At 40.1% G+C, this 14,122-nt stretch overlaps 1 protein-coding gene across 1 annotated transcript in view; it reads left to right on the top strand.

Annotated features, from left to right (window-relative positions):
• The first annotated feature begins 380 nt into the window (after nucleotides 1–380).
• LOC100694003 (glutathione hydrolase 5 proenzyme) overlaps nucleotides 381–14,122 on the top strand; it is a 32,267-nt gene continuing 18,525 nt past the window's right edge. Inside the window, exons 1-2 of the mRNA XM_025901257.1 lie at nucleotides 381–470; nucleotides 5,575–5,724. Of these exons, the coding sequence (XP_025757042.1) occupies nucleotides 410–470; nucleotides 5,575–5,724 (211 nt within the window). The 5' untranslated portion in view covers nucleotides 381–409. The remainder of the gene's footprint in view (nucleotides 471–5,574; nucleotides 5,725–14,122) is intronic.

The raw sequence follows: 14,122 nt of genomic DNA, 5'->3' as shown, positions 1-14,122 counted from the left end.
ATTAAATTGATTACCCAGGACAGCACACCTGTTTACCTGTTTTAGTGTGAGGTGACAATCATTGATTGGTTTGCTAGTGTCTCTTTCTAGCCTAAGTTAAAGATTACGGAAGTCATCAAGTCACTCATAGTACTTAGGCACTCACTTATCATAAGATTAGCAATACCACAATGAGGAAGTTACATTTTTTTTATGATCATGTTCACTTTATAGATCACTCACTCAGATATACAGGTGGCACAGTTCAGTTGTGAGGATTTCCAGAAACACTGAAGAAATTTTGTTTTTCTTAATCTACTTCTGCTCGGTTTCCACAAATCAGATGGAGGCAGATAAAGATAAGAAACTTGCCCAGCACACTGCAATCCAGCAACCATATCAACAAGACATCCATACTGTGCTGAGAGAGATGTCTGCCTCAATTGCTGAACAGAGGGTGAAGATTGCATTCCTAGAAAAAGAGAATCAAGGTACAGTACGGTATTGTGTCAGGCAGTGAAAGAAGTAACAGTGTCAAGAAACCTTTCATATGATTCACATTTGTGTTACTAGTGTCACCTGTAAGAAATAATCTCTATTCAGACTTTGTCATTGTTTTGTCACCTTATCATTACATTTCAATGTTTGTACATGCTAAACTTATATACACACACATCCTGAATGCAATCTGCTTTGTTGAATCCTACAGTTTAAAATTGATTCCGTATTGCAGGCTGTCATTATTCGCTGTTCCAAAAATAGAATAATATTTGTTAAGATACGACTATGTGTGCATTTGTAATGATTAGATGTGTTGTTTTTGATGAATCAAATGTAACTTCGCGTCATGCCACAAGGTGACAGGATTATGTACAGGATCTATTTCTTTGGGGACTGAAGGTATCGTCTAGATGGTAGAGTGACGAAGAAAGGATGGCATATGAGAGGTGGAAATGACATGCTGTATGTTCTACATGTCTGCACAAAAGAAAACTAATAAAAGTGTTGTACAATTTTAAACAACTCATTCCTCAGAAGTAAAGACACTATCAATTTTCCACAGAATTGATTGGTCTGTAAATTTCATACCTGTTGATCTCTAATCTGGTAATTAACCTACTCTGGAGCAGGTTAGGTTTACAGCATGCTACCATACCAGCATAGCCCTGAAGCAGTCTTATCTAGTTAACTAGATAAGACCGCTTTCATAGTACAGGGCTCCAAAGTTATAAAACAAAGTCCATAGTAACATGAATCCAGATGCCAAAGGAGGGCTACTAGAAAGAATGTAAAAAAGACTGAAAGGACAACAGCACTATTTATACAGAGACACAATGAAAGTTAATGTTGTGTCCAAATTTTTTCAAAAGGAAGCACAGGAAAAATATCTGTCGTTTAAAAAGATATAATTTGCTTCGGCAGTTGAAAATACAAGTTACAGCGCTGGACCTTGATGTGAACACAGCCATCTGTCTCACACCAAGGATAACCCTGAATCAGGCTGTACAGTTTTATACTGCGACAATAACAAGTCTGTCTTCTTCCGGAACCCATCCTGATGTCTCCATTTGACCTCTTCTTCACTCATCTCCTCGCCTCGTCGACCTCCTATCTGCTCCTTTTTCCTGGAATCAAAAATGACAGACACGAAAACACCTCCCCGCCTAGCCTTAATCGTTTAAATTTTATCCAAGGCTTTTGACCCTCAAAACACGGAGCGCCAACTGTTACCAACTACTATGACTATATTCCATTGTGTATATTAAAATAATAAAATCAGCTTTATTTAATCATTTTCAACCCTAACAGTCCCGCTTTTCACGCATATTTTACATGTGAACCAAAAGAACATGTGTTTTGCTCAGCCTGCTATCGCTCAGCTTCCCGTCCAGTGTGATAGCCTTTCAGCTTTTCCTGGAGTGGTGTCTTATGGTCAAGTCAGTGCTAAATCAGCTGTTGCCCTCATTTGGTCAGTTGCTGGGTCTTATAGACTGGGTCTTATAGACAGCATGTCAGCATGTCCCCTCATGAGAACGCTCCAAACGAACACAGCCATTTTACCTTTAAAACCTGATTCATTGTTTCTTTTAATCATTACAAGCCTAAGCAAGCAAATGAACAATATACATTTAGTCCTTCCTACATCGGCTCAGCCATGAATCCTCCTCACCTCATTCATCACCGACCCCAACCAGCAATGGCATCTGATAGGATGGTACTGCATGTTTTTCTATTAGTGCTGTTGTTATCAATCTGTTAATTAGAGTCCTCAAAAATGGGATTAGACAACACCCGCAACAAGTCAATACAGCTGTGAATGTAGCCAATGACACCATCAATGATAAAGTCATAGCTTAATATTTTTAAATGTATTGGTCAACCACTCACCCAGAGGATCTTCAATCCCAGAAAATACCTTCATCTCATTAGATAATATCTGTAGTCCGTCCCATGCCCTGATAACTGACCCATCCGGAGCTGTATCATTTGGAATATACGTACAACAAACCAACCCACACACTGAACACACCAATCCTTTTACCGCCAAGAGCATATCCAATGTCATCCTATTCTGGACTGTCATAAGTGACTTTAAAATCAGCTGTTCTAACAGTCCTGTTATTAAATTCCTGGTCAAGTTAGCCAACCCTATGACCTATTACTGTTACTAGCAGTCCCAGCTGGACAATGGCGCAAGTACCTAACCAGATACTGGGCAGGAAATGTAACAGTTTCTTTTTTTTTCTTTCACAATCTTACAATGCTGTGATTGCCATTCCCCAACTCTCTGTGAATGGTACTCATGGCCATTGATCAGATGTCTTTGATCAGTGGTCATGAGAATTTGCATAATTATGATCAAGGAACTGACCTCCGAGCCCATTGTTCCTTCAGTGGTGCTAGTTTCAGTCATTATGCAAATGTTATCTTTATAAGATTGGGGAATTAGAATCAGAATCAGAGAGACTTTATTTATCCCCAAGGGGTAATTAAGAAACCTGCAGTCAGCTGAGACTGAAGAAGTCACTTGGATGAGTGATGAAACATTTCTCCCACTGAAAATGCTACGTCCAGAAGAACAGAATCAACTTTTGAAAATAACAGTTTCTTTCCTCCACCAGCCAAAACAAATCTGCTCTTATGGTCAAATTTTGAGGAATTTGACCATAAGTGAAATGTATGGTGTCATTACCCCAGTCAGGGCTTACCATTCCCACTTTGGTAAGATTCCTCCACGTCAGGCATGTGCAATTACCCTCCTTTGGCATGAAAACTGGAGGTGAAGTCAAGTTGGGTGGTATAGGAAGAAAAGACTCGGGACAGAACAGTTATCAGGAATATGTTGCATATGCAAAGCTAGCATATACTTAAATTCATCTTGATCCTCTGAGTGTAATGGTACATTATAACTGGATTTATCAAGGTTTAACTCAATGGATTACATTTTCTTTCCTTTTATTTTTGCTTGTTTGCTCTTTTTTGCAGCACAACAGCATATGCCCCTGCTAGTTGTATTCTATTCTTTAGTGACTAACTATTTTTTAAGGGAAAACCTTAGTCACATGGACCAGTGTTTGCCATACATGTCAGCCTAATGTGTACCTTAATCAAGCCATGTAATAACAACGTGTGCCAGAACATGATAGTGCAAAAGTACCATGACAGAACTCTGTTCAGACAATGAATGGACTGATTCTTATATAGCGCTTTTCTACTCTCCCAGATTACTCAAAGTGCTCTATACAACATGGCACATTCACTCAATCACACACTTTCTCTAAATTGCATGCTTCCTAACTACATTCATACACATTCACGCTCCTGACATGCAGACTGAAGGAGCCAGGGATCAAACCAATAACCTTCTGATCAGTAGGTGACCTGCTCTACCTCCTGAGGTACAGCCAGCCGGTGGTAAAAATGAGTAAACCCTCACTAGGTTTTGGATAAAGTGTAGGTTCACAAACCTGTCAAATCTGCATTTGAAACGTTGGCCACCATAGCAGTATAGTATTGCAACATGACATTTGGGTCTTCTACCTAAAATAGGAAAATGGGAACATAAAAAGTGCCATCATTGCCAGACCTGGCCCACATCTGGTTGACATACACCCTGCCATGACACCAGTCAGTCAGAAGTGCCATCTTGATGCCGGATCCGAGCCAGGCCTGTTTTCTATGACCCTGGGCCCCATAAACCAAACCTAAATGTTCATCTAGGGTTTGAGAGTAACGAAATTTCTATTCTCTGTATGTCCTGTACATATGGCAGAATTGACAAATAAAGTTGACTTTGACTTGACTTTGACTTTGACAATTGGGCCAGATGTGGATGCCATCACATAAACAGTGCCATCTACGCCAGGCCTGGCCCATATCTAGATGACATACCACTTACCATGCCAGAAATCAGTCAGCAGTGCCGGCTTGACACCAGATCCAGGCCAGACCTGTCTGCTATGTGGGCATGTACCACATAAGTACATATCAATTAAAACAATTACAATATGCTGTACAAACATGTGACAACTATACAATAACAGATCAATTAAGAGCGACATTAAAAACAAGCACACTGACTAAAAGAATTCTCTCATGCCTTTAAGATGGACTCCCCCAAGGTAACCATTTCTGACAATTTCAGTTCCCTCTGCAGATTAGTCCAGGAAACAGGGCAGTGTATTTAAAAGTCTTTTTTCCTAATTCTGTTCAGATTTTTGGGACAATCAATTGTATGATATTGTGAGAATGAAGGCTATATTGGTTGTGGTTTCATCAAATTGTTTATTGGGCAAAAACAAGGTTCAATTCAGTATTCAGCTTCCAGAAACATTTAACTATATGAGATATAAACAAAGGTCAATTTAGTGTTTACTGTTTCAAAAACATTAAACTGTTTATTAAACCAAAATAAAGTTTAATTTAGAATTTAACTTTCAGAAACATTTACTCAAGAAATTGTTTTTCCACTCTCTGGCTTCCATGCAAAATCCTCAATTATATGCTTGTACTTATTTATGTGGTTATCATGTTTTTATTTCAACTTTTGCATAACATTTTCCCCAAAACCGAAGAGAAACTCACTTTTATTCAGGGAGATTTTTATGTAATGTTTTTAGAACCCAATATTAATTTTTCTAGTAATGAAATGCAAATATGTCTTGTGTCTTCAGACTTCAATCATCCAATCCAATAAACACCACCAAACATAAGTCAATAACAGAATCAGCTGTTTGGCGCAACCCACGTACTCAACTCTGCGACCCAGTTTGTTGAGTCAAGCAGTTAAAGACTGATGCTTCAGTTATTCACCACCCAGTGACATGCAGTAAAGGCCTGACAGGGACATGGAGAAAACCATTGATTAGTGTGAACATAATGGACTAGCTTGGTTACTTGATAATTACTGGAAGGACATTTAAGCCAATTCATAGCGTCATTATGCTACTTTATTCATTATGTCTTAGGGGGGTGTTTGTGGAATGGGGAAGTAACATCTTCATTGATGCTCGTTTTTGCCATGTTATATAAAGATCAGGTTTGTGGATGACACAGTTATACAGCAGTTTCTTTTGATCTCTTCTGTTTCAATAGATCAAAGAGAGACAAATAAGGAAATTCTTGCTCAGCAGACTACACTCCAGCAACCCTGTTTACAGGACATCCATGCTGTTCTGAGAGAAATGACTGCTTCACTGGCTGTACAGAAAGAGCAGATCACTCTACTACAACAAGAGAATCAAGGTATATTTATATTTATTTAAGGTAGTGATAGAAGAGCATAACAACACTTTTCACATGATCCACCCTTGCATTACAGAGGTATCAGCATTGCTTCAATACTATCTAAAATGACAGGGATGGAAAAATAATAGGGCTGGGACTCAATTGAAAAATTTGATTTAATCAATTACTTGCGGGCCAGGACAGACAGCTAATGGTGGGTCCCTGCTCGACTGGACCACGACTGCAGCGGGCAGTCTGTCTCGCTGATGGTGGATTCTGCTCTGTATAAAGTCAGGGCCCTGTTAGACAGGGCTTCCTCATGTGAATCAGAGTTTGAAGACAATGAAGGGAGGAGGAGGCTCTTTGTCTTTGCTGGCTTCTTTGTGGTGGCATCTTTGCACTGTTCCTGCAACGGAGCCTCAAGGCTGGTCCAAACCTCTTCTCACTCTCTCCTTGCAAGACACTTTAAGTCCTTAAAGCATCGGTCAAGCACAGTAGCTATCTTGAGCCACTGATGGTTGAGTGTAGCTACACGTTGGGATAGGTCCTTTGTGAAGGCAGTCTTAAATTTCACCATGTAGTTTGAGTCATCATCGGAGACCCTGTGATGCAGGTAGCAGAAAGCAGTGAACATGAGACATATGTCTCACCTCCAAGAAGCTCAGTCACAAACCTGTAGTAGACAGTTCAAGAAAGTAATTATTAATCTACACAATAACTGTCAACTATAGAGCTTTTTGAAGAAACAGTAACAATAAGTTAAAAAATAGTTTTATTTACCTGCATGGCTCAAGGACAGTCACCAGCTTTTGGAGTTTTACCAGCTCCGATGGAGTTAAAATAACTAGCTTGTATTTTGTTTGTCTAAAGGAGCAAAAACAGCCTCTTGATTCTTTGGTAGATGAGAAACCATATCCAGCGTTGAATCCCACCGTGTGGAAACATCCTGTATGAGTGGCTCTTTCTGTTGCACCAGTCTTGTTTGCTCCTGTTGTAGTTCCTCCATATTAGCAGGGCTGTCTGTAATGCATCTAAATTTGCTTGCTTTTCAGTGTAATAAAGCTGTTCAGTTTTACTTGAAATAGTCTTTCAGCACAGCATTTGGAAAGTTGGATCACCTGACACTAACTATAGCACATTTTCTAGCCCCCAAACTTCTACCACTGATAGAGGTCTACAGTCCAGAGCAATCCATTTTGCAAAAGAATTTGTAAGTTTGTCCGATGTTGACTTACTAATTTTGGTCCCGAAGCCAGGCATTTCATCAAGTTTGGGCTGCCGAACTAGGACTGCTAATGCTGACAGCTCCCACACTTTCTGTGCTCGCTGCAACATGTTTTTACATTTAGATGGTACCATAAAGTAGAAGTGTTAGGGTGCCTGGGTCGTCGACCCAGTGTTTTGTGTTTTTGGCTCTTTGATTTTGTTTTATTGGATTATTCTAAGTTTAGGTTCTCTGTGTGGTTTTTGTTAGAGCTTAGTGTTCTGGTTTTCTGTCTGTGATCCATAGTTGCGGTCTCCCCTGTCTGCTGTATCCCCGTGTCAAGTCCGCATCTCTGTGTTATGTTTCCTGTTTTACTTTGAAGGTTTTGCCAGTTTTGCCAATTCTCTGTTTGCCATCTAGCAATAAATCTAAGTTTGAGTTTACTTTCTGCCTCCGAGTGTCTGCACATTGGGTCCTCCTTACCACCACTCCTGCCTACACACAGCCTTCACATGACAAGAAGTGCTTGAGGTAGTCTTTTGAAAGTCCTAGCAACGCGCTTTCTTTTGAGATTATTGTAGCTCTGATGTGTGCATCAGTGTAATCTGTATACCAGGAAAACATGCTGGTATACAAAGTGGTATGCAAAGTTCCCCTTTGCTTGGAATGCAAAGTGCGATTAAATGCATTATTTTTTTAACACATTATTTTTTTTTCAAATTAATTAATTGCAATTAACTTGTTAAATTCCCATCCTTAAAAAATATTTCTCATCTCTGTTACATCAAAAATATGCAGAAAAAAACAGCAATGAGGGACGACTAGGATGGACATGTGTTTTCTTATGAAAATAAGTATTTTTACTACATAAATGTTGAAGTAGTCACGAGAGAGTATTTTGATTTGATGTGGAACCAAAAACTGTTCTTATTGTCTGAGGATCAGAAATTGCAGAAACTGACCAGAAGGTGTTTAAAATGAGTCAGCTCATTGCTTATAATCATGGCAAAGACCTCTAAACCAAATATTTCAAAATTAATAAACTCCCAGGAGTTTATTAAAGGAAAGAAGTTGAATATTCTTGAATGGCCAAGTCAGTCACCTGATCTTAACCCAACTGAGCATTTCCCTTGTTGAAGACTAAACTTCAGACAGAAAGCTCACAAACAAACAGCAACTGAAAGCTGCTGCAGTAAAGGCCTGGCCGAGAGTTAATAAGGAGGAAACCCAGCATCTGCTGGCAATGATAGCCTGAATTCTTGAACTCATGAACATCACCAAAAGTTTTTCGGCCAAGTATTAGAAATGACCACTTTATTTTGAGGTATTTAATTTGTCCATTTACTTTAGAGCCCCCGAAATGAAGGGATTGTGTTAAAAATGCTTTAGTTCCTCGCATTTTAATGTAATCTTATTGTTCAACCCAATGAGTTAAATATGATAGTCTTCAACTGAATCTGAGTTTTTTAATTTCAAATTCATTGTGTTAATATAAAGAACCAAAAAAGTTCTATCTGTTCAAATATTTATGGACCTAATCAATGTTCCCTCTAATTTTTCATGTGTCTGAGCGAACACACAAACTCCCTGAGCGATCCCTTGGACCACTGTGAGCAACAGCAGACATGTGCACTGTGGTCACGCCAGCATCGAATCCATCCAAGTTACATGGTTTATTAAAATAATCAAATTACAGCATTTACATTTATGTTAGACTACTTTTAATTAACTGCTTTAGACTACTTACAATGAAAATGTAAAAAAAAAATCTAGCCATTGGCCTGTGTAGTATGTTAACACTATTGGAAGTAAAAATAACTTGAACTCCAATTTCAAAAACACAACTTTCTTTTTTTTTCTTTCTTTTTTTTTTTTTTTTTTTTTATAAAGCTCTGACTTGTATTATGAGTATGAGTCTGTGGTCTGGGAGAGAGTCCTGTAACTCTCTGTCTGCAAAATATAGTATATAATTACCAATGCTGGGCAATTAATTATATAGTTACTCCTCACAAAAGTAACTCAGTTTGGCAAACAACAAAGTTTTTTGCAGCAATTTTTTTTAAAATGCAGCCAAGGCGTTTTTAAATAAACATTTCAAACTATTTACAGAACAATCAGCTGTTCTGCATCAAATTTGATGCCACACAAATTATTTGTGCCACTCCAAAAAATAATTTCTGTCCACTATGAGATAAAGGAGAACAACAGCCTGGGTGGGGGTTTGTTTTTGCTCACAGGCGGAGAGTGCTTTCGAGCCTTTTTCCTTATAAAACGCTGTTTTTACCGTTTCTTCCCGCAGTAAATATAAACAACGATAGTATTCAGGAAGAAAACCAAACATTGCATATTTTTATCATAACTCTGGTTTTACGTGGCCTATCAACACAATTTAAAAACTGGTATAAAGTCCACACTTTTTCTGTCAATTGTTCCGTCTGTCCTGCTCACATCTCCAATGGTTGTACACGTTGTCATTAATAGCTGTGTCCCAAAACGTCGGCTGCATCCTTCGGAGGACCCGGCCTTGGCGGTCTACATGGGCCGGGTCCTTCAAAGACCGAGAAGGCCGGAAGTGCGAGGCTGTGAAATGGGACGGTCTAGCCTTCAGATTTGCGTCACCGCTGTGTCGGTGGAGTTTAATAAACTCGGCCGTCTGCTCCTTGCTATCTAAAATATAACAGGACACTGGCGTAAATTCTCGACCGTCTCACACTTCTGTTTAATCAGTTTTCTGTTTAACGTTTATTCAGCTGTGTGAAAATCCCGGAGGAACCCACCCGATGGATTAATAAAGTTTTATTTAATCTAATAATCTAATAATTTTGATCTCAGCCAAACCAATTTACTCCGGAACAAATAAAACACCGAAAAGGCAAACAATTACATTTTTAAGTTATCCGAGTGACTTATATATCATGTTTAACCTGAGTAGCGAAAGAGCGGGGGTCTGAAAACGATGAAGCCGGGAGTCCGCTGCTCTCGCCGGCTGGAGTGACCATTGAACCCCCCCGGCTTGTTATCGAGTGGGTGGGTAACAGACGTCTCCGAAAACGTCGGCACACTTTTGCAAATATACGATGTCTTGATAAACCAAGCAGATATTTGTAATTTGCACAGCTACTTTCTCGCCTGAAAATATGTTAAAAGTTTATTTTGTGACCCAGAAAGATTAATAAGACTAATTTTAAAACTTAGTAGCGGCCGCCATTGTTGGCAGCTGAAATTTGGCTGGGCCGCGCTATGAATTCTGGGATATGGTGGGCCACGAAGGACACACCCGACCCATCCTTCAAATTTGGGGAAATGAAGGATGCATTTGTCGGCCGCATTTGAAGGAGTCGACGAATTGGGACAGCCTTCGTCGCCGGGCTGTGACGTAATCGGCCTTCAAATGCGGCCTCCGCAGGATGCAGCCGACGTTTTGGGACACAGCTACAGTGGCTTCACTCCACATCAGCCACGCCGCTCTGCTAGCTAAAACACCGGTGTCGGCACATAAGGACGCTGTCATAGCCTGTCAACCACGTTGATTGGCTGCGTATATACGAATGTGAATCGCATTATTGGCTGGACTATGGGATAAGGTGGCATCGTTCTAATCCCATTGTCACGGTTCTGGGTCGGTGTCAGTGGCGGTCCTAGCCTGTTTGGCGCCCCGGGCGAACACGCCCTCTGGCGCCCCCCCCCCCAGACACACACACACACACACACACACACACACACACACGCATATATGACCCCATATATGAAGAGAGAGAGAGAGTATGCATAGTATGCAAACATGCAAACGGCTACCAAACAGACATCATAATTCGTCATACAATGGGAACAGGACAAATCAACAATTGACACTGACTAGTTAATATTATATTATTGTATATATTGTTTGGAGTTTAGTCTGTTACTGTTACTATTTTTACCATTTCTTCTTGGAGGAACTGTAACCCACATAATTTCCTTAGGGATTAAGAAAGTATTCTGATTCTTAATGTTTTAGGATGACCTGCCATTATCCAATGACACATCTGCTTACCTGCATCTTTTGCTCGTTTCTCCTTCTAGGAGCCATAATTAAATGTATTGAATTTTAATGATCACTGGGTTTTCGATTTGTTTGGTTGCTATGGTGATGTGTAACGGGAGTCACGTGGGTGCTCGCGGTGACATTAAGGGGGCGTTGTCAGTCTGTCTTTCACTGGTTTGATTTTGACAGAGAGCAGGGCTGGGTAGCCGTAGTTTTTGTTGACCGCAGCACAACGAGTTTCCTCTTGTTGCATTAGAGCCTGTGAAGTTCTAAGAGTTTGAATCGCGAGCCGATCACATTGCTCTGTAAACTTTTCAAGCACTTTAATAAACAAGCAAGCAATTCCACCTCTCGCATTATTGCGTAAAGTTGACAGCGCATCAGGCAAATAGGCAGGCTCAGTCCCCGGCACACTCCTCTTCTTTTCTCTTTTTTAAAAACTTTAAAAACGGGTTGTGTGTGAGACTTTAAATCAACAAAATATAAAATACACATTTTAAATTGTTATTGATCCCTTTACCCCTCGTCCTAAAGTGTATATTTATTTTCTTACTCTTCTTATATTTATTGTTTGTTTACTTGCACTGCTGTAACTGGAGCCTCGTCGTCTCGTCTCTCTATATACTGGACTGTATGTAGCGGAGATGACAATAAAGTTTACTTTGACTTCAGCAGCGAGCAGGCGCACCGAGGGCTCTCGCGCTCACTTTTCGCGTATAGAATTTCGAAAAAACATCGGTGCAGATTGTAAGTCTGTATCATGATGTCTGGTGTTTTCGTGTTTGTTGGTTTGTTTTTATTTTGTTTTATTTTGCGAGTTGGTTATTAGATGCTGCTCCAGCCAGCCAGAGAATCCCCCGCCGCCCCGCCCTCTCCTCCCTGTGCCGCAAGCAGCAGCGCACCTCGCAAACGGAGAGCGCCCCTACTCCCAGCAAATGGGCGATAGAAAACTGATCGGTGCCTATGCCATTCCCAATATGCGCTGGCATGATGTCGGGGCAGCATGAGTACGAGCAATTTTTTTTTCCGATGCCCGTGATGCCGCCCCCCACCACGATGCCGCCCCGGGCAACCGCCCGTGTCGCCCGTATCTAAAACCGCTACTGGTCGGTGTGACCCAGTATTTTGAGTTGTTATGTTTTGGTTTTGAATGATGGATTTTTCCCTGTAATACTGGTGGTGGTGGTGATGATTATTAGGATGATGGATTATTATTAGAGTTCCATGTTTCTGTTTGTTCATGTTTAAGGATTTGTTCTTCGGTCGTGTCTGCTTAGTATAGGTCTAGTTCCATGTGTCATTTTCTGTCTCTCTCTCAGTGTCGAGTCGGCGTCTTTGTGTGATGGTTTCCTGTTTCCTGTTTTATTGTGAAGGTCTGCGTCTCATGTGAGTGTGTTCAGTTTTACCTGTCTCATCTTGTTAATTACTCCCAGCTGTGTCCACCACCTGTGTGTAATCTCCCTGTGTTTCTCTGTGTGTATTTAAGTCACGTCTTTACTTGTTGTAGTTGCTGGTCCGTCTGTGAACACACCCTGCTTCATCTGTGTGTCTCCCTGCTGTCCGTCGTCTGCTACCTCCGCTCATCCTCCTTCATGTTCAGGTCCTGGTTTATGTCAGTAGTTTAGTTGTTCTCAGTTTAGATAGTTTTTGGTCCCGTTTGCTGTTTTGTCCATTTCATTTTGTGTTTAATAAACCACCCTCACACCTGTACAAGTGCCTGCGTTTGGATCCTCCTTTATTTTCCACACGGCTCCTCTCACTCGCCGTGACGCCCATATGGGAGCAGCCAGTCACTTACTAACACTGCAAAACAGAATTGTTAAAGTATTAATTTTAATTTCAATTCAGGTTATTTTTTTTATTTTTATTTTTTTTTTGTGCGCAACGCAGATTTTCTGTGCGCAGAGACCGTGCCAGCAGTGTGCAATTCCGCACGTGCGCAGCTTAGAGGGAACATTGGACCTAACTCTATATACGCTACAATCAATATAGTATAATTTTGCACCACCTGGAGATGGAAGCTCACTACCTTTGTTTCTTTGTTGGACATTTTTAGATATTTTACTCACATTTGGTGATATAAATCTGTCCACAAAGTGGTGTTTCTGTGTTTGAATATTTTTTAGTTCAGAGCTGCAGCACCAATCATGTTTTAGTGATAATATTATATTTCTAACTTTCTTCGAGCAAAAGAGTCAAGTTAAATACCATGTCATGACATAATATGTGCGGACCTTACAGAAGATAATGCAAAAGCTAGAGAGGAAATGGCATCTCACTATTTTGCACTGATCATCAGCAGAGGAATGGCTTATTTGAAGAGTTTCAGTCAGGTTTCAGAGCTCATCACAGCACAGAAACAGCTTTAGTGAAGGTTACAAATGATCTTCTTATGGCCTCTGACAGTGGACTCATCTCTGTGCTTGTCCTGCTAGACCTCAGTGCAGCGTTCGATACTATTGACCATAATATTTTATTAGAGCATTCAGGTACTGCACCGCAGTAGTTTGAATCATATCTATATAATAGACTCCAATTTTTTTTAATGTAAATAGAAGCAAAGAGAGAGCATATTTCTCCTATATTAGCTTCTCTTCAGTGACTCTCTGTTAAATTTAGAATAAAATTTAAAATCCTGCTCCTCACATACAAGGTCTTGAATAATCAGGCACCATCTTTTCTCAATGACCTCATAGTGCCGCACAGCCCATTAGAGCACTTAGCTCTCAGACTGCAGGCTTACTTGTGATTTCTCCAGAAGCCTGGTTTTCTTTCTTTTAAAAGAGAGTTTTTCCTTCTCACTGTCACTAAAGTGCTCAGTGTTGCATGAACATACAGGGAGTCACAGTTGCTTTCTTACTTCATGCTATGATAGACAAGAACATAAAACATTAAAAACATGAATGTCATGAATCACTGTGTGCTGTCAGTTTTGTTTTGGTTTTTGCATTTGTTCAGAACTACGGAAGCGTAGAGCTGCCACCCAGGCAAAAGAAAAATAGAAGTATATCACGTTATAACGTGAAAAGTTTATTGTTCTAACAAGATACTTTTCATGTTTGTACAATATACTTTTCACGTTTGAACAATATAATATCACGTTATTACAATATACATAATTATCACGTTCGTACAATATAATATTTATATTGTACGTACAATATAAATATTATATTGTACGTACAATA

This window comes from Oreochromis niloticus, linkage group LG3 (genome assembly GCF_001858045.2).
Source record: "Oreochromis niloticus isolate F11D_XX linkage group LG3, O_niloticus_UMD_NMBU, whole genome shotgun sequence".
In the NCBI taxonomy this organism is placed as follows: domain Eukaryota; kingdom Metazoa; phylum Chordata; class Actinopteri; order Cichliformes; family Cichlidae; genus Oreochromis; species Oreochromis niloticus.
The sequence above is the reverse complement of the archived record's forward strand: the minus strand, read 5'-3'. Positions and strand labels throughout refer to the sequence as shown.